Genomic DNA, 17449 nt, shown 5'->3' on the forward strand with positions numbered 1-17449 from the left:
AGAGGAGAACAGGCGTATGCCTTGGGGGGTAATCAGAAAGGTGGGTAAAGCATAGGCAATGGGGGATAGGGAGGGAAAGGCAAGAGCTGGAGACCAGGTATGAAGAGTAAGGAGAGAGCAAGTGTGTTCTTGGTCAGCAGAGGAGCGTGCCAGACGCCCATTTGGTGAGGGGAGAAAGTCTACCTCCAGGGGGCTTCACTGGGGCCATCCTGACCTCTACGCTGACCCTCGTGTACCTATTCTGTGCTCAGTTCCAGCTTAGAACAGACTAGAAGGGGTGGTGACAGGGCTCTGCTCTTATAAAGGCCCCTATTCTGAAGGAGTGAATGGAGGGGAAGTTGCGGGGGGTGGGGGGCAGCCAAGTCCCCAGGGACTGTGCCAAGGCCTCAGGAGCCTGCTCTACCCTCCAGCCTGATCAGGATCCCTAGGGCTTTACAATCAGGCCATCAAACCAGGAAAAGCCAAGGATGGTGAGCAGCCGTCTGCAGCAGGGCCCTGGGGCTGGCCTTTTGCTGGGGGGCTGATGGGCATGAGGGGCAAACTGGCACGGTGGCTGAGACAAGGAAAGCTTTATTAACCTCTATGCTCATTTTGGAAGACAGCCTGCCTCAATGCCCTATGGGCAGTTAATGCTTCTCGGAGTAAATTCTCCATGTGCATTTGGGTTTTCTCCAGCCATGGAGAGACAAGGTACCTCTGGGCAACTGAATCAAGAGGTGTGCTATCTCTGGACCTACAGGAATGAAGATCTCACCTCTGGATGCTCTGGAGGGTCTGCCCGTGACCACTCTGCGCAAACCCCTCATTCATTAGCCTACTGGGCTTCCGGAAGTCCGCACCGAAATTTCTCTCCTTTCGTGCCCAAGTTCAGGCCTTCCCGCCCCACCTTGACCACAGGGACCGTCAACAAAAAAAGTACCCAGATCACTCCGTGCCAGGCCCTTCTTGCTGGGCTGTGCGGTCACAAAGTGGAATGATTTGCCCTGGAAAAAATGTCATTCTAGGTAATCAGCCTCCCACCCCCAGCTCCCCTTCCCCCAGTGTACACCCCAACCCCCCACCCCCCACCTCAGTACTTGAGTTTGGAGAGGGATTGGTACCATTTCCGTGATTCTAGATAAGACTCGGCTACTAAAAAACCTCTTTCAAAGCCAACCTCCCTCCTGACCCTTCCTAAGGCCGAGGGGCAGCAGGCAGAGGGAGGCACGCACTCCAGCCGACTTCCGGGAAGGGGGACCACGCTCCCCGCCAGCCCCGCGGCCGCAGTTCGGCCCTCCCGACGCAGGGGGCGCTGTGGGCGGCGGGAGCGGGCGGGCCAGCCTCCGCGGCCTGCGCTCCGAGCGCCGCCGCTGGCCGCGCGGGGAGAACCGGAAGCGGCGGCCGGCAGGGGCGGGGCGCAGGCTTGCGGGTCGGTCGGGGGCAGTGCGGGGGCGTGGGGTGTGTGCCCTCGACCCCACGGTCGGGCACGATGGTCGGCAGGTCAGGCTACCGGGCGCTGCCCGGGGGGGACTTTGACCGCTTCCAGCAGCCAAGCTTCGGCTTCTTGGGCTCCCCGAAAGACCGCTTGTTGCCGGAGCCGGGCAGCGCGGGGCCGGGGGCTGGTGAGTGGGCGCCCCCACCCCCCCAGCGTGGAGGGCCCGGGGGGGTGGGGCGGGGCGGGGCGGCCCAAACTCTCCCACTCCGGGGTCGGCGGGTCTGGCGTCGGCGCGCGGTCGGAGGAGGGGCGGGAAGGGGCGCGCTGTGGGGCGGGGCCTGGGCAGCGCTGGGATGACAGCGCCGGTCTGTCCTTTCTAGCGCCAGGGGCTGCAGCCCCAGAGTGCTCTTCTTCAGGGAGCCTCGCCCCGCCGCATCCCTCCTCGGTTCTTAGCAGCCCTTTAGGCCCAGGCAGAGGTTTCAAGTTCCCTTTTTGACCGTGAAGAAACAAAGGTCTAGCAATAGAAGGTACTCAGCACGCCAAGGGCGCTTGGCTGCAGAGAAGTGTCGGGATCCTCACTGCCCCGCCACCCGCATCTCTTAGATTCCCTGAGCTTGAGCCCCTACCTCCCTGTTCCCTGGTGGCGATGTGCAGGCTAAAAAGGCCCTCAGCTGCCTCTGGTCTGCTCTGGCCCTGTCTTGCCCCAAAGCCTTGAGTCCCGCATTCCTCAGCCTGACAACCAAACTCTGGAGGAGTCGGTCCCTCCTTCCTTGACCCCCCTGTTATAACAGCTGCCGTGTCCAAGGGTTCATCTTCTGAAGCGGCCGTGTGGATTGGAGCCAGGCAGGAAAGGAGGCGTAGTATCCTGGGGCGCAGGGAACCTAGAGGGTATGGGGTTCCTGGGAAGATGGGGCAGAGGCTCCTGCCTGCTTGCTGTCTAGGGTTGGGAGCGAAAGAGAGAAGAGAATAAAATAACCTCATCCCGGATTCTGAGGTTGGCTCAGCTTGGCCCCCATCCTGTGCTCCTGGCTCTCCAGGGGCCAGAACCTCTGGCTCATATAAGCCTCATCTTCCCAGTTCTCCCTCCCCACCTCCCACCTGAAGCTCTTCAAGTGAAGCCTGCGTTTGGTGGTCCTTAGGGCATGAAAGTGGGGTAAAGAATTGTGAGCTAGGAAAGAACATCTTAGTCCTCCTCTGTGGCTCCTGTTGGTGAACCATTAGTGCTTTATTTCTTCAGGCAAAGGACCCCTTGAAAGCACACTGCGGGGGCTGCTGGGAGAGGAGGGGTGTGTTATACCCTTAGCTTTCGGTTTAACCCGGCCTGTGTTTACAGAGTCCTAGGTGCTCCGGGCTCTGTGCCAAGTCTGGGAAGGCAATATACTGTAACTCAGATAAGAGGATTGTTCCTGCTCAGCCCAGTGAGGAGGGCATCACATGATTTGCTTCTTAGATACAATGACCATTGCCCAGAAGAGAATAGTCTCTGGAGGGTTGGACTTGGGGCAGATTAGTTTTTTGTTTTTCAATCCTCACCTGAGGATGTGTTTATTGATTTTAGAGAGAGAGAAACACCGATGTGAGAGCAAAACATTGATCGGTTGCCTCCCATGCATGCCCCGACTGGGTATAGAACCTACAAGCTTTTGGTGTACGGGGTGAAGCTCCAGTCACCTGAGCTACGGCCTGGGCGGGACAGATTAGTTTTGTTGTGTGGGAGGAGGGGACGGTCCTTAACTAGCACCTGCCTGGAAGATGTGGGAATATTCGGCGGGGAGGCAGATTGAGAGCCCTGAGAAGGAAGGGAGGTGGGAAAAGGGCGGACTTGACCACATTCACTCAGCCTGCAGCTGTCCTGGCAGATGCAGCTGGTGTCCCTGGTCTTGACTGCCTCCGTTCTCTTGTCCCAGATGCACCTCAGACCTGGCCCTCCTTCCTCTGCCATGTCCTTGTTAGTTTCCTGGGGTTCTTGTTGTTGCTGATAACCTTCCCCATTTCTGGCTGGTTTGCCCTGAAGGTAAGTAAGGCTGACTGGCACAACCCCAGGGTGGTTGGGCCACACGGAGAGCTTTGGCCTTGATGGATGAATTTTCCATCCTCTGCTTCCTTCCCTTGAATATTTGCTATCACACTTCTGTGAAATGGGCTGGGTGAGGATTGTTCATTACCATCTTTCGGATGAGGAAACTCAGATGTGTCCAAAGTCACATGGGAGCCACACCGCCAAATGCTGGGCTCTGGATAATCTTGTTCAGGTGCATACAGATGCTTTTGCCAGATCTTCCTACCTTTTATCAGGGGCGTCAAACTCATTTTCACTGGGGACCACATCAGCCTCAAGGTTGCCTTCAATGGACCGAATGTAACTTTAGGACTGTGTAAACGTAACTACTCCTTATCAGTTAAGCGAGAGCTTCGCACTGCCAGCAGGTAGAAACAAGGTGCTGGGCCGGATAAAACAAGGTAGAGGGCCGAATTCGGCCCGCGGGCCTTGTGTTTGCTGCCTGTGCTTTAAGTTAAATTAGAAACGAAAAGCACTGGAGTTGGCCAGCAGGTAATGAGTGAAAGGAATCTGGCCTCGTTTTCACGGGGGTGGTGCGGATGGGAAAGGCTGAGCACGGCCGAGAACCACACCTGAGAGCTGCAGTGAAGGGCCAGTCCGGGCAGGCCTTGCCCTTCGTGTGGCCCTCGGCCCCAGTCAGCTCTCCTAAAAAGCCTTTGGGTTTGGTGTGGTCTGGAAGGATGTCCTTAGAAAGTCCTAAAACTGCCACTGAAATATTTGTGACCTTGGGCAAGTCACTGCCTCTCTGGGCCTTCATTTCTCAATTTGGATGTATTTGCTTCTTTGAGGGCTCCAGGCATCTGAAGTTGGCAAAGCCTTTTGCTTGGGGTTACGGGTGGAGCAGCCCAGGATTTGCTCCTGATTCAAGAGCAGACAGTTTCCTGGTGTGAGTCACATCTAGCTTCAGACCACAGGAATGAAAAGTTTCTCTGAGGATGAAGCTAATACTTTATGGTAGTTGAGAGCGCTCAGAACTGTCTTCAGATCTTGCCTGTTTCACTTAGGGACATGTGATTTTTGAACAAGTCACTTAACCCCTCAGAGCCCTGGTTTTCTCATCTGAAAACAGAGAGTTGAAGGGAGAGGGGGAGCGAGGGGAGGGCCGGCCCTGGGCTGCCGTCATCGCCAGCCTGGGCTCCCTGCCCTCAGCTCTTCCTTTGCCGTTGTGGACAGGTCGTGCCCACCTATGAGCGGATGATTGTATTTCGCCTGGGCCGGATCCGCGCCCCTCAGGGGCCTGGCGTGGTTCTGCTCCTGCCCTTCGTTGACTCCTTTCAGAGGGTGGATCTGAGGATGCGAGCCTTCAGTGTCCCTCCTTGCAAGGTTAGGGGCTTCTCAGCTCACCTGGACAGAGGGGGTGGGGGCTTGTGTGGAGTGTATTCTGGGTGCCAGGACCTCGGCCTGTGAGTAGCCATCAGGGACGCGGGAAGGGGGATAGGGAGGAGACCAGAAAGTTGAGGATGGAGGCGGGGAGCCCATCCTTGCTCCATATGCCTGACCCCATGTACTTGGGGACACTTTTGTCTACAGGGTGCTGGTGACCAGGCGGGTGGGTCAAGCTGAGTGGTCTGATCTCCCTGCAGCTTCAGCCCCTTGAGTGTCTCCTCTTTCATGGCCCCCCCAACAGTTGGCTTCTAAGGATGGGGCTGTGCTGTCTGTGGGGGCCGATGTCCAGTTCCGCATCTGGGACCCAGTACTGTCAGTGATGACCGTGAAGGACCTGAACACAGCCACACGCATGACGGCCCAGAACGCCATGACCAGGGCCCTGCTCAGGAGGCCTCTGCGGGAGATCCAGATGGAGAAGCTCAAGATCAGCGACCAGCTCCTGGTAGGCAGCTTTTCGCGGGGCAGAGTGGGCGGCTGGCTCCTGGGCCTGGCTCTGCCTGCGGGCTCCTTTGAACAAAGCAGAGGGTCACCTGGGCCTCAGTTTACCACATGCCTGAAGAGTGTGGCAGCCTTGGAGAGCCAGTGGTGCGGGTGGGACTGTGAGTTGAGTGCAAGATGTGCAGGGGCCATAGCCGTCTGGGGCAAAGGCGGCCCTTAAAGCCGAGGGGCTCTGACAGGGGCACGGCTTGACAGGAAGTCCCGGGGTCTGCCTCAGACTGCCGAGGTTTCGCCTTCACAGTTCTGTCGGCGTTGCCACGGGGCCCAGGGTGCTTCAGTAGATGTGGGGCAGGCAGGTGGGTGAGAGGAGCGGGGCCGGCCTGACCCACTCACCTTCTGGGGAGTTCTCTGCCCCTCAGTGCAGCCTGTGCGTTCTTGTGGTTTTGCGTTCTGGCTGCTCACAGAAGAAAGGGACACAAGGACAGTTGGAACTTTGTCCTGCTTCTGCACGTGTAAGCAGTTACCGCCACTGGAATTCACCTCAAACCCTATGACAAGTTGGGGTAGAAATGAATTCACAGGTGGTAGTGTGTCCCCTGACCCCACGTCCTAATGGGAACACAGGTGAATTTGCCCCTCATTCCTCCCAGCTCTGCTTTCCCAGTGAACTGGGATTAAGGAAAGGAGTGGGGAGTGGGGCATTGCCAGTCCTGGAGGTCCCAGTCCTTTCTGGAAGTAAATCAACCAACTCAGTGAGATGCCCGAGAAAACACTACTGGTAACAGTAGCAGTACCTTTCACGGGCAGAGCATTTTATAGTTCATGAAGTCCTTTTGCCAGCTCCGGTGTATCTCAGCTTTACGTTTTGCTGCAAGAGGGCTGATACTGTATTATTTTGGAGGGAGGAAAGTAAGCCTCAGAAATTATTTTGCGTGCCTCTGAGAGCCATGGTCAAGGGCAGAGCTGGACCAGAGCCAGAACAACTGCTCCTCCACCTCCCAACCCAGTGCTAGACCATTTTAAAACATGTTTTCAACATGTTTTTCAATTACAGTTGACATCCAACATCATATAGTTGGGGTACAGCATAGTCGTTAGACATGTATGTAACTTACGAAGTGACCCCCCAATAACACCACCCGTAGTTACTACGATGCCATGGACTGTGTTCGCTATGCTGCGCTTTACATGCTCATTGACTGTTCTGTAGCTGCCAGTCTGTACTCACTAATCCCTCCGCCCGTTTCTCCCAAACGCCTAGCCCTCTTCCCCCCAGGCCCCTAACTCTCTTCCCCCCAAACCCCTAACCCTCCTCCCATTTGGCAGCCATCAGTCTGTTCTCTGTCTGTGAGTCTGTTTCTGATTTGTTCGTTTACTTCGTTTTTCAGATTTCAGATGTAAGTGAGATCATACGGTGTTTGTCTTTCGCTGTCTGACTTACTTCACGGAGCATAACACCCTCTAGGTCCATCCGTGTTGTCGCGAATGGGAAGATACCAGTCCTTTTAGTGGCTGGGTCATGCTCCGTTGTGTCTGGGTAGCGCGTCTTCATGATCTGCTTGTCTGCTGATGGACGCTTAGATTGCATCCACACGGCGGCTCCTACTGTAAGGCAGGCAGCAGTGAACATAGGGGTGCATACAACGTTCTGAATTAGTGTTTCGGATTTCTTTGGATTAGTATCCAGAAGTGGGATTGCTGATTTATAGGGTAGTTCTATTTTTAATTTGGGGGGAGCCTGCATACTGTTTTCCACAGTGGCTGTGCTGGTAGGACAAGTGTCTCAAGGTCTGGGTAGTTCTTCCTAAATGCCATTCTTGATAAGTGTCAAAATGCAGCACAGTATTTTATAGAAGGAGCTGTGAAGAGGATGAGCTTGACAGGAACCCAGCCTGATTAAGTGTAGCCAGCCGCAGGGAAGAATCAGCATGTAGTTAACCAGATAGTGAATGTAAGCACTGGCCAAGCCTCCCTTCAGGGAGACAGAGCTTTGGGCGCGAATTCCCTGTCTCCCTGGCTGGCTCCACGTAAATAAAACCACCTAAACACGATGACAGTCAGCTCCCCCCAGGTGGGGAACCCCTCGAGGTCGGTAACAGCTGCTCCAGCCTGCATTCCCACCAACAGCGCACGGCGCTCCCCTTTCTCCACAGCTTCGCCAGCACTTTGTTTTTCATTTATCTGTGACGGCCATTCTGACAGGTGCAAGGTGACATTTCTTTGTGGTTTTAATTTGCATTTCTCTGATCATGAGTGACTTTGAGCTCCTTTCATACGTCCCTTAGCCATCTGCATAAAATGTCCAGTCAGGCCCTCTGCCCATTGTTTGACTGAACTGCTTTGTGTGTGTGTGTTAAGTTGTATAAGTTTCTTACGTGTTTTGGATATCGATCCCTTACCGGATTTGCCATTGGCAAACATGTTCTCCCATTCAGTAGATTGTCTTTTCATGTTGTTGGTATTTCTTCACTGTGTAAAAACTTTGTAGTTTGTTGTAGTCCCATTTGTTTTCTTTTCTTTCCCTTGTCCGAGAACACATACCCAAAACAGTATTACTAACAGTGGTGTCAAAGAGTTAGTGCCTGTGTGTTCTCCCAAGAGTTTTATGGTCTTGGGTCTTCCATTGAAGTCTTTAATCCATTTTGAATTTATTCTTGGATGTGGTGTAAGAAGGTGATCTAGTTTCATTTTTTTGCATATGTCTGTCCAGTTTTCCCTACACCATTTATTGAGTAGACTGCCTTTACCCCATTGGATGTTCTTGCCTCCTTTGTCAAATACTAATTGACCGTAAAGTCGGGTTTATTTCTGGGCTCTCCGCTCCGCTCTGCTGACGTATGTGTCTGTTTTTACGCCAGCACCAGGCTGCTTTCATCACAGTACCTTACGGTGCAGTTTGATACCAGGTGGCGCGGTACCTCCACCTCCGTTCTTCCTCAGGATTGCCCTGGCTACTGGGGGATTTTTGTGGTTCCAGACAAACTTTAGGATTATTTGTTTAATTCTGTGAAAAGTGCCTTTGGTGTTTTGATAGAAATTGCACTGAAACTCTTGATTACTTTGGGCCGTATGGACATTTTAATGATGTTAATTTATGCTTCCATTTATTTATTATACCTTCTTCAATTTCTCTCTTCAGTGCCTTACAATATCCCATGTTCGGGTCTTTCACCTCCTTGGTTAAATGTATTCCCAGGTATTTTGTTCTTTCTGAGCCAGTTGTAAATGGGATTTTCTTATTTCTCTTTCTGATAGTTTCTTTTGTGGAACCTTAAGGTTCTGTCTGTATAGCCTCATGATATATGCAAATAGTGGTTTGCATACTCTTTTACTTCTTTCTTCCCAGCTTGGATGCCTTTTGTTTCTTTTCCTTGTTTGATTGTTGTGTTGACCTCCAATACTACGGTGAGTAAAAAGTGGTGGGGGTCTTGTCCCTGCTCTTACAGAGAATGCTGCTGGCTCTCCCCACTGAGTGAGACGATCGCTGTGGCTTCGTCATGTTACGGCCTTTGTTATATTGAGATGTGTTCCCTCTCTCCCCACTTTGCTGAGAGTTTTTATCGCAGCTGGATGTTGGATTTGTCAAATGCTTTTCCGGCATCTATTGATATGATCATGTGATCTTTGTCCTTCATTTTGTTTATGTGGTTTATAGATTTGCAAGTATTGTACCAGCCTTGCTTCCTAGGAGTAAATCCGCTCGATCATGGTGTATGATCTTTTTAATGCATTGCTGAACTCGGTTTGCTGATATTTTGCTGAGGATTTTCTTTTTGATTTTTACCAAGGATATTAGTCTATAACTTTCTTTTTTACTGTCTTTGGTTTTGGTATCAGGGTAATGCTGGCCTCATTAAATGAGTCTGAGAGCCTTCCTTCCTCTTCAGTTTTTTGGAATAGTTTGAGAATGGGAGCCGTTAATTCTCCTTTGAATGTTTCATAAAATTTACCTCTAAAGCCATTCAGCCCAAGACTTTTGATTGTTGGGAGTTTTTCATTACTGATTTGATTTTGTTAGTAGTCACTGGTCTGTTCACATTTTCTGTTTATTCTTGATTCAGCCTTGGAAGATTTTATGTTTCTAGCAGTTTATTCATTTTTTTCTAAGTTGTCCAATTTGTTGGCATATAGTCGTTCATAGTATTTTCTTACAACCCTTTGTACTTCTGTGGTGTCAGTTGTCACTTCTCTTTTATTTCTGATTTATTTGGTCCTCTCGCTTTTTTTCTTGATGAATCTGGTTAAAGGTTTATCAACTTCATTTAACTTTTTCTAGTTTCTTTAGGTGGAAGGTGAGATTGTTTATTTGAGATTTTTCTTGTTTCTTGAGGTGGGCCTGTATTGCTATGAATTTCCCTCTTAGAAATGCATTGGCTGTGTCCCAGATATTTGGAGCTGTTGTGTTTTCATTTTTGTCTCAGCATAGTTTTTGATTTCTCCCGTGATCTCATTGTTGACGCGTTCATTGTACAGTAACATGTTATTTGGCCTCCGTGTGTTTCTGGGCTTTTCAGTTTTCTTCTTGTAATTCACTTCTAGTTTCATACCATTGTGTTTGGAGAAGATGGTTGATATGATTTAAATCTTGTTACGTTTTTTGAGACTTGTTTTGTGACCCATCATGTGGTCTGTCCTGGAAAGTGTTCCATGTGCTCTTGAAAAGAATGTATATTTTGCTGCTTTGAGGTGAAATGTTCTTAAAAATATCTATTAGGTCCTCGCAGGTTTGATTCCCAGTCAGGGTGCATGCCTGGGTTGCCCACCAGGTGTCCAGTAGGGGGTGCTCAGGAGGCAACCACATATTGATGTTTCTCTCCCTCTCTTTATCCCTTGCTTCGCCTCTGTCTAAAAAAAAATAGAATCTCTTTTAAAAAAATCTATTAGGTGCATTGGGCTAATGTATCATAGAAGGCTGCTGGTTCTTTGTTGATTTTCTCTCTGGATGATCTGCTTATTGATACCAGAGGGTGTTAAAGTCCCCTACTCTGATGGTACTACTGTAGATCTCTCTCTATGTCTGTCAGTATTTGCTTCATATATTTAGGTGCTCCCACTACATCCTCTTGTGATCTCTTTATCGTTATGAAATGTCTTTCCTTGTCTCTTGTTACAGCCTTTGTTTTAAAGCCTAGTTTGTTGGATGTAAATAGAGCTACCCCAGCTTTTTGTGTGTGTTACCATTTGCATGAAATACCTGTTTTCATTCCTGTACTTTTGGTTTGTATGTGTCTTTTTTTTTTTTTTAAGGGATGATATAATTCTTTATTTCTCTATGTCTAATTAAATCTGTTCTGAATCTCAACATTTTTTAAAAAATTTGTTTTGTTGAGTCCATTTGTGTCTTTCGTTATGAGGTGGGTCTCTTGTAAGCAGGGATATGTGTGGGTCTTGTGTTCTTATTCATTCAGATACCCTATGTCTTTTGATTGGGTAATTTAATCAGTTTACATTTAAAGTGATTATTGATAGGTATGTAGTTGTTACCAGTTTATTATTTGTATTTTTAATTTCTTTTTTCTTCTTCTTAAAGAAGTCCCTTTAACGTTTCTTTTAGTAATACTGGTTTGGTGATGATGAACTCCTTTGGCTTTTTCTTGTCTTGGAAACTCTCTCTCCTTCAGTTCTCAATGATAGTCTTGCTGGGTAGAATAATCTTGGCTATAGGTACTTGCTTTTCATCACTTTGAATATTTCTTGCCAGTTCCTTCTGGCGTGCAAAGGTTTTGCTGAGAAATCAGCTGCCAGTCTTATGGGAGCTCCCAGATACAAACTTTTCTCTTGCTGCTTTTAAGATTCTCCTTGTCTTTAACCTTTGGCATTTTAATTAAATTTGTCTTGATGTGGGCCTCCTTGGGTTCATCTTGTTTGGGACTCTGTGCATTTCCTGGATTTGTGTGTCTTTTTCCTCTGCCAGGTTAGGGAAATTTTCTATGATTATTTCTTCAAATAGGTTTTCAGTTTCTTGCTTTTTCTCTTCCCCTTCCGGTACCCTCACGATGCAAATGTTTTCATGCTTGATGTTGTCCCAGCCGCCCCTTAAACACCCTTCATTTTTTGAAATTCTTTTTGCTGTTCCACTTGGGTGATTTTCTCTACCGCGTGTTCCAAATCACTGATTCCGTCCTCCGTCTAGTCTGCTGTCAATTCCATCTAACGCGTTCTTCCTTTCAGTTACTGTAGTCTTCATTTCCGACTGGTTCTTTCTCATGGTTTTTGTCTTTTTGTGTAAGTTCTCACTTAGTTAGTCTGTTCTTCTCCAAAGTTCATTTTCAGTGCTCAATCTTACACAACCCAGATAATAAGCTGATAACAATTTTTATTTATGGAACCTCATTCCATTTTAATTTACATTTAGGAAGAGAAAATTGATCTTGGCCTGTTCCATGTGGCTTTGGTGCACAAACGCAAGAAAGGCAGTTTGGGAGGAGTCAGTCTCACACCAGAATGTTAGAGTCATTTAGGGCCCGGGCCCAGACGCAGACCCAGTTGGCTGCTGGTAAAGTGGGGTCAGTGTCTCTGGTTAAAATGAAGTCTCGGGAGGCCTGCACATCTTCCTCAGTCCTAGTTCCGGCATACATTTGTCTCTCTTACTTCCCTGTTGCCTGCGTTTCATCTGGAGGGATTGAATGCTCCCTGCCTTGCTGGACTCTCCGTAGCTGCTCCAGGCCAGCCACTTCAGCCCTCACTCTCCTGGGTCAGCCTTCCCATCCTCACGCATCACTCTCTGCAGCAGGCCTGGCCTCCTGAAGCTCAGGTGAGAAAAGCTCTAGGACAGGAACTCTTTCAGCTTCCTCCACCCTATGGACTCATCAGCATCTGTGCTCTTCTTTCTGCCTCACTGGAGTCATCTGCCGCCTCTGTCTTTGGCTCGCTGTCCCTGAAACAGCAGTGCTCCGGGCCCAGGACCCGGCCCCCTTCACCCCTTCATTATCATTTCATCCTCTCTTTGTCTTGCCCTTCGGCCTCTCTCCTCTCTTCCTTCTCCTCTCTCTGCCCTTAGTCTAGGCTTCTCCCAGGCTCCTCAGACGGACATCGTGGTGAACTCCCTCCTGCTGATGCAGAGGGCGCTTTTCGGTCCCTCCGCTTCTTCACCTGCTGGTGGCCTCTGACTCTGGACACCCACCCTTCTCGTACTCCAGACGGATCGTCTGCTTTATGGGCTCCCGTCACCCCACACCCCAGCTTTCCTCCTTCCTTCTGGTTCCCACTGTTACTCCTTATTGCCCTGCTCTTCAGAGTCCAGGTTTCTGTTGGTGGCCTGCTCTCATCTGTGACCTCCTGGGGAGAGCTCATGTACCCGGGCTTTTGCTTCCTCTGGACACCAGTGGTTTATACCACTCTGCTCCAGCCCCACCCTCTCCTGCACCCTGGACCCATTTATCCAGCTGCCTAGTGGACGGTCGGCTGTGCCATACACCCCTCAAGCTTAATGTGTTAAAAAAAATGATCATCCCTCCTCTACACGCCCCCGGTGCTGCGTCACCCACGGTGTGTCCCCCTAGCAGGCATCCACACTATGACCCACCCCAGAAACCTGCGCTGTCTGATTTGTCTTCACACATCTGGGCAGCCAACTGGCCTAGCCGTCCTCTCTCTCCAGTGTCTTGCTGTGGCTTCACACGGTTTACAGAACTGTGCCCCGCCCTTGGTGTATCTGTGCTCTGTGGCTGCCTGTCTGCCTGACGCCAGATTCCCATCATTTCTGTTGTCACTTTGAAACAACATCCTACTTGGTCCGTGTGCCTCCACCCTCAGCCCCTCCCACCCAGTGTCCACATGGCAAAAGAGTCTTTCCAACAAGCAAGTCTGCTCTGTCAGCTTCCTGCTAAACTCCTTCTGGGGCTACTTGTACCTGAAAATAAATCCAGGTGAGCAGGAGCGGCCACCTCAGGCCCCTCAGCTGTCTCCAGCCCCCCGGCCCACACTTGAGTGTCTAACTGAGGGAGCTATGGTTACTCACAGTTCCTGAGTGTTCCAGGTTCTCCTGTCTGGGTCTGTGTACGTGCCGTTCCCATTGCCTGGAAGGGCCCTCCTTTCCTGGATGCCCCTTCACCTAGATAACTCACTGCCCCGTGTCTTTCCTGGTAAAGTGAGCCCTTTACCTGGGTGCTAACCGCCAGCAGCCCACAGCTGGGTTGTAACCGTCTGGTGCCTGTGTGCCCAGGAGGAAACTTGTCGAGGGCGGTGTGGTGCCCCAGCCTGCCCAGAGCAGCTGCTCCAGGGAGGTGAGCTCAGTGCCTTCCGTCTCTCCCCACACTGTCCTCCAGCTGGAGATCAACGACGTGACCAGGGCCTGGGGGCTCGAGGTGGGCCGCGTGGAGCTGGCAGTGGACTCCGTGCTGCAGCTGCCCCAGGACTGCCCCCTCCAGCAGCTGGCTCCCCACCTTCTGGGGGTGGGCATGTCCTCACTGGCAGGACGTCCCCTGCCCCTGGGGCAAGGTGAGGAGCCTCCAGAAAAGGGTGGGGACTCAGCAGGGCACTCAGCTTGGTGTCCAGCACGGCGGAGCCTTGCTACTTGCTCCCTTAACCAAGTCCCTTTGCCTGTCTGTCAGGCCACTGCGATTCTAGAGCTGTCTGGAGCTCAGACGGCGGACAGAGCCCAGGTGTCTATGAGTGCAGGCAGGCCTTCGGTAGCCTGCACAGCAGGAAGCAGCAGTGTCCAGAAAAGAGATTTACGTTCAAGACTGGAGTACCTTAGAACTGGGGTTTGGGATTAAGGCAGAAAACTCAAGAGCAGCTTCTTAGCAGAGGAGGAAGTTGGGTCCAGACCTGAAGGGGATGTAAGTGGGAACTGCTGCGAACGCCAGTGATCCTGACCTTGGCAGCCAACTGACCTCCCCTCCCCGCCTCCCGCCCAACCCTGTGGGCTCCCCCACTACAGACACCTTGGAGGTCATGAGTGAGGTGGAGCCGCCTGCCCCTCACAGTGGTGCTGGGCCCAGCTCGAAGCAGCCGGTGGCCGAGGGGCTGCTGACCACTCTGCAGCCCTACCTGTCCGAGACCCTGGTCAGCCAAGTCGGGGCCTGCTACCAGTTCAATGTCATCCTGCCCGGCGGCACACACAGCGCCTACTTCCTGGACCTCACTACAGGTGCAGCTGCCCCCTGCCCTCTCTTTCCCACCCAGGTTGCCTGTAGCCCCCCCGCCCCCCCCCCCCCCGGGGCCTTTTTTAGACTACCCCGCTCCCGACAGCAGTTGAGGGTGAAGCCGTAGCGGTCAGGGGTGCAGGCACCACGTGCAGACGCTGAGTACCCTGGCCTTTGCCCCCCCACACTGTCCTAACCAGCAGGACAGCTCAGACAGCCAAGCCTCCTGTACCGTCAGCCCTGCACATGCAGGCCTGCTGTGCGCTGGGCTCTGTGCTGAGCACTTTCTGTGCATTGTCTCACCTGCCTCTCATCACGAGCCTATGATTTAGGGACTGTCATCGTCCCCATTTCACCAGTTTGGAAACAGACTCTGAGCAATTGCACAGCCAGTAGGACTTGAACCCCGGTGTTAGACCCTGAATGCTTAGTCACTACTCTCTGCTCCTCCCAGTGGGGTGTGCTAACCCCCCAGCCCCTGCCCCACATAGCTGTCCCCCCTACTCACACTTGGTTTTCTTCTCCCCACAGGGCGAGGGAGAGTGGGACGCGGGGTGCCTGACGGCATCCCTGACGTGGAGGTGGAGGTGGCTGAGGCAGACCTGCAGGCCCTGTTGTGCAGGGAGCTGCGGCCCCTGGCCGCCTACATGAGTGGGCGGCTGAAGGTGAAGGGCGACCTAGCAGTGGCCATGAAACTGGAGGCTGTCCTCAGAACCCTGAAGTAGCGGCCTTGGCTGAGCATCCATAGCCCAGCCCAAGCCTGGCACCAAGCCAGGGGCACCTTGGAGGAAGAGGCATTGGCGCTGCACCTCAGGTTATTGAGCCCCTGAGGAGCTCCAGACGCAGCCGGGAGCTGGTGAATGGAGGTGGAGCCGGGCTGCCCTGCCCTTCCTGGTCCCCTGCGGAGGACCCGACCTGCACTGGGCACACAGCACAGTGCCAGGAGCGCCGGGCCTGTGCCACTCTACCGCCTATCTGGTCGGAGGGGCAGGGCCCACAGAAACAGTCTGAAGGCAGCTGGTTTGGTCCCACTGTGAGAGAGCAAAGTACGTGGCTCAGGCTCCCAGATCCAGAGTGTGTTTGGGGGTGGAGGGTGGGGAGGAAAGGGACCACCAAGAAGAGGTCACTGCAGCAGAGGGACCTGGGGGTCAGGCAAGGCCCACATTCCAGACTGCAGTTCAGGCCCACGGGGTTTAGATGGGAAAAGGTGGAGTCTGCTCCTCCCTGGGCCCTAAACACCTCTTGACTTGCCTGAAAGCTCACTCTTACATGCCTGCCAGCCAGGCTGCAGCCCAGGGCAGCATGAAGGCAGCCCTGCCCTTCCTGTACTTCCCGCCAGAAGTTTGAAAACGCAAGTGGGTTGGGGAGCAGTAGGATGTGGCGTTGGGTGACCCCTAGGCTGTTCCCCTAGTGCTGGTGGCCAGGGCCCAGGGCCCTACAGGCTGACACGGACCCCCGTGATGCTCCTGAGTCGCCCACGGACCCTCTCTGTGCTGAGGGTCTCAGGTCCTCCGAGGCAGGAGACGGCACCCTGTTCCTCTTACTAGAGAGAGGTGTGCCGGGAAAGAGGGGGTGTCGGGGTGTGAGGCATGGTAGAGTCACCCCATTCAGGGGAGGAGTCAGGGCTGGTCTGTGCCCCCGCTTCTGTTACCCCTCGGCTCCCTGTCTCCACTGGGTGGAGGTAAGGAAACGAGAAAACCTGCTGAGAGTTCTGGCCCGGAGGCCTGGCCAGGCTCCCCGCTTCACTGCCGCTTCACTGATCCGCCCAGACCCCAGGCAGCCCGGGTTGGGGGGGGCTTTCACTTCTCCAGTCCTCAACCGAACCTCACTTCCTGAAGAGGCTGGTGAAAAAGCCCCACAGAAACCTGAGCGCTCCCTTGAGAAACAGCCTCTGGCAGCAGGCCTTCCTGTGAAAGCTTAAAGGAAACCAAAACTCAGAGTCTCTGGGCGTGGAATGGTCCGGGAAACTGAAAGTTCCCCCAATTGTCTGTGGTGGAGAGGGAGCCCTGCTGCCCGTCATTACTGCCCCTTCTCAGGGCTCTGCCCCCCAGGCAGGGCCAGCACTCCAGGAAATGGAGCCCCTGGGCTTCAAAGAACTGAGCAGAGCTTCCAGTCCCTATGGGAGGGCAAGGGGCATCTCGCAGGGTGAGGGCGTCATTCAAAGAAGGCTCCCTGAGGGAGAGATGCCTGACATTTGGAGTGTCATGGGCAGGTGTTGGCAAGGAGAAAAGGAAAGAAACAAGGAAGCCCTGGCTGGGTGGCTTAGCTGGTTGGAGCGTCCTCCCCATAAGCCAAGGTTGTGGGTTTGACCCCAGTCAGGGCACATGCAGGAATCAACCGAGTGCATGCGGAAGTGGAACAGCAAATTGCTTTCCCCTTCCTCTCTAAAGATATCAGTAAAATTTACAAAGAGGAAAAGGGAAAGCAGTGGACAGAGGGAAGCCCTTCTGAGGACACAGAAGTAACTGGGCTCTCCGGGGGGGAGAACCGGAGGCTCAGCTCTGGGGAGGTAGTGACTGGTAGCAGCGCCCCGTGGTGGGCGAGACGCCGCCCACACCCCACAACACGGGCCCCGCAGAAGCAACACTGCCCCAGTGTGGGTGGTAGAGTGACAATATGGGTGTAATAATTTAGTTCTAATTTGCGCATTTCACCTAAAATGTCACTTGGGGTGCTTGAGCGTGATATTGGTATGTTACAGAATTCCGTGCTTACGATTTTGTAATAAAAAGGGCATTGTTTGTGCCAGACCCTGTAGTTACGCTGTTTATCTATTAATACCACATGTTTCATGTTAAATTTTTCATAGTTTGTACAATCACATGATATATTCTCTGGGTTTTTTTTTTTTTTCAACAAATTGCAACATAGCAAACACATGTTGTTTTGTTCACTTAACATTAAACGTTGAGGCGGTTTTTCATATTAGCACACAGGGACTTTCCCCATTTGGTTGTTAGTTACGTATGAGTCCAGTGTGCGGATGTGTCACGGTTTATGTAACCCTGTCTTGCACTTAGATTATGTCTTGAGTTTTGCTCTTTCAAGCAGTGTTGCACTAAC

General features: G+C 52.2%; 1 protein-coding gene across 3 annotated transcripts; it reads left to right on the plus strand.

Annotated features, from left to right (window-relative positions):
• The first annotated feature begins 1367 nt into the window (after nt 1-1367).
• STOML1 (stomatin like 1) lies at nt 1368-17136 on the plus strand. Of its 3 annotated transcripts, XM_045192803.2 has the most exons (8): nt 1368-1601; nt 3322-3428; nt 4647-4796; nt 5101-5304; nt 11920-12054; nt 13568-13739; nt 14182-14391; nt 14918-17136. In XM_045192803.2, the coding sequence occupies exons 1-8, from the start codon at nt 1469-1471 to the stop codon at nt 15109-15111; spliced, it is 1305 nt and encodes a 434-aa protein (XP_045048738.2). In that variant the 5' UTR covers nt 1368-1468; the 3' UTR covers nt 15112-17136. The 3 variants fall into 3 exon arrangements, with proteins under 3 accessions (XP_045048738.2, XP_024413142.2, XP_045048739.2); XM_024557374.3 differs by lacking the exon at nt 11920-12054; XM_045192804.2 differs by lacking the exon at nt 3322-3428 and having other exon boundaries at nt 1475-1601.
• Nucleotides 17137-17449: the final 313 nt, after the last annotated feature.

This window comes from Desmodus rotundus, chromosome 7 (assembly GCF_022682495.2).
Source record: "Desmodus rotundus isolate HL8 chromosome 7, HLdesRot8A.1, whole genome shotgun sequence".
Taxonomy (NCBI): Eukaryota; Metazoa; Chordata; class Mammalia; order Chiroptera; family Phyllostomidae; genus Desmodus; species Desmodus rotundus.

Excerpts from the sequence above, each read along its gene's own strand:
- STOML1 (XM_045192803.2), top strand. The coding sequence starts at position 1,469 with ATGGTCGGCAGGTCAGGCTACCGGGCGCTGCCCGGGGGGGACTTTGAC. Across the intron at positions 4,797-5,100 it reads TCAGTGTCCCTCCTTGCAAG|TTGGCTTCTAAGGATGGGGC; the intron begins GTTAGGGGCTTC and ends CCCCCCCAACAG. Across the intron at positions 12,055-13,567 it reads CCTGGCCTCCTGAAGCTCAG|CTGGAGATCAACGACGTGAC; the intron begins GTGAGAAAAGCT and ends ACTGTCCTCCAG.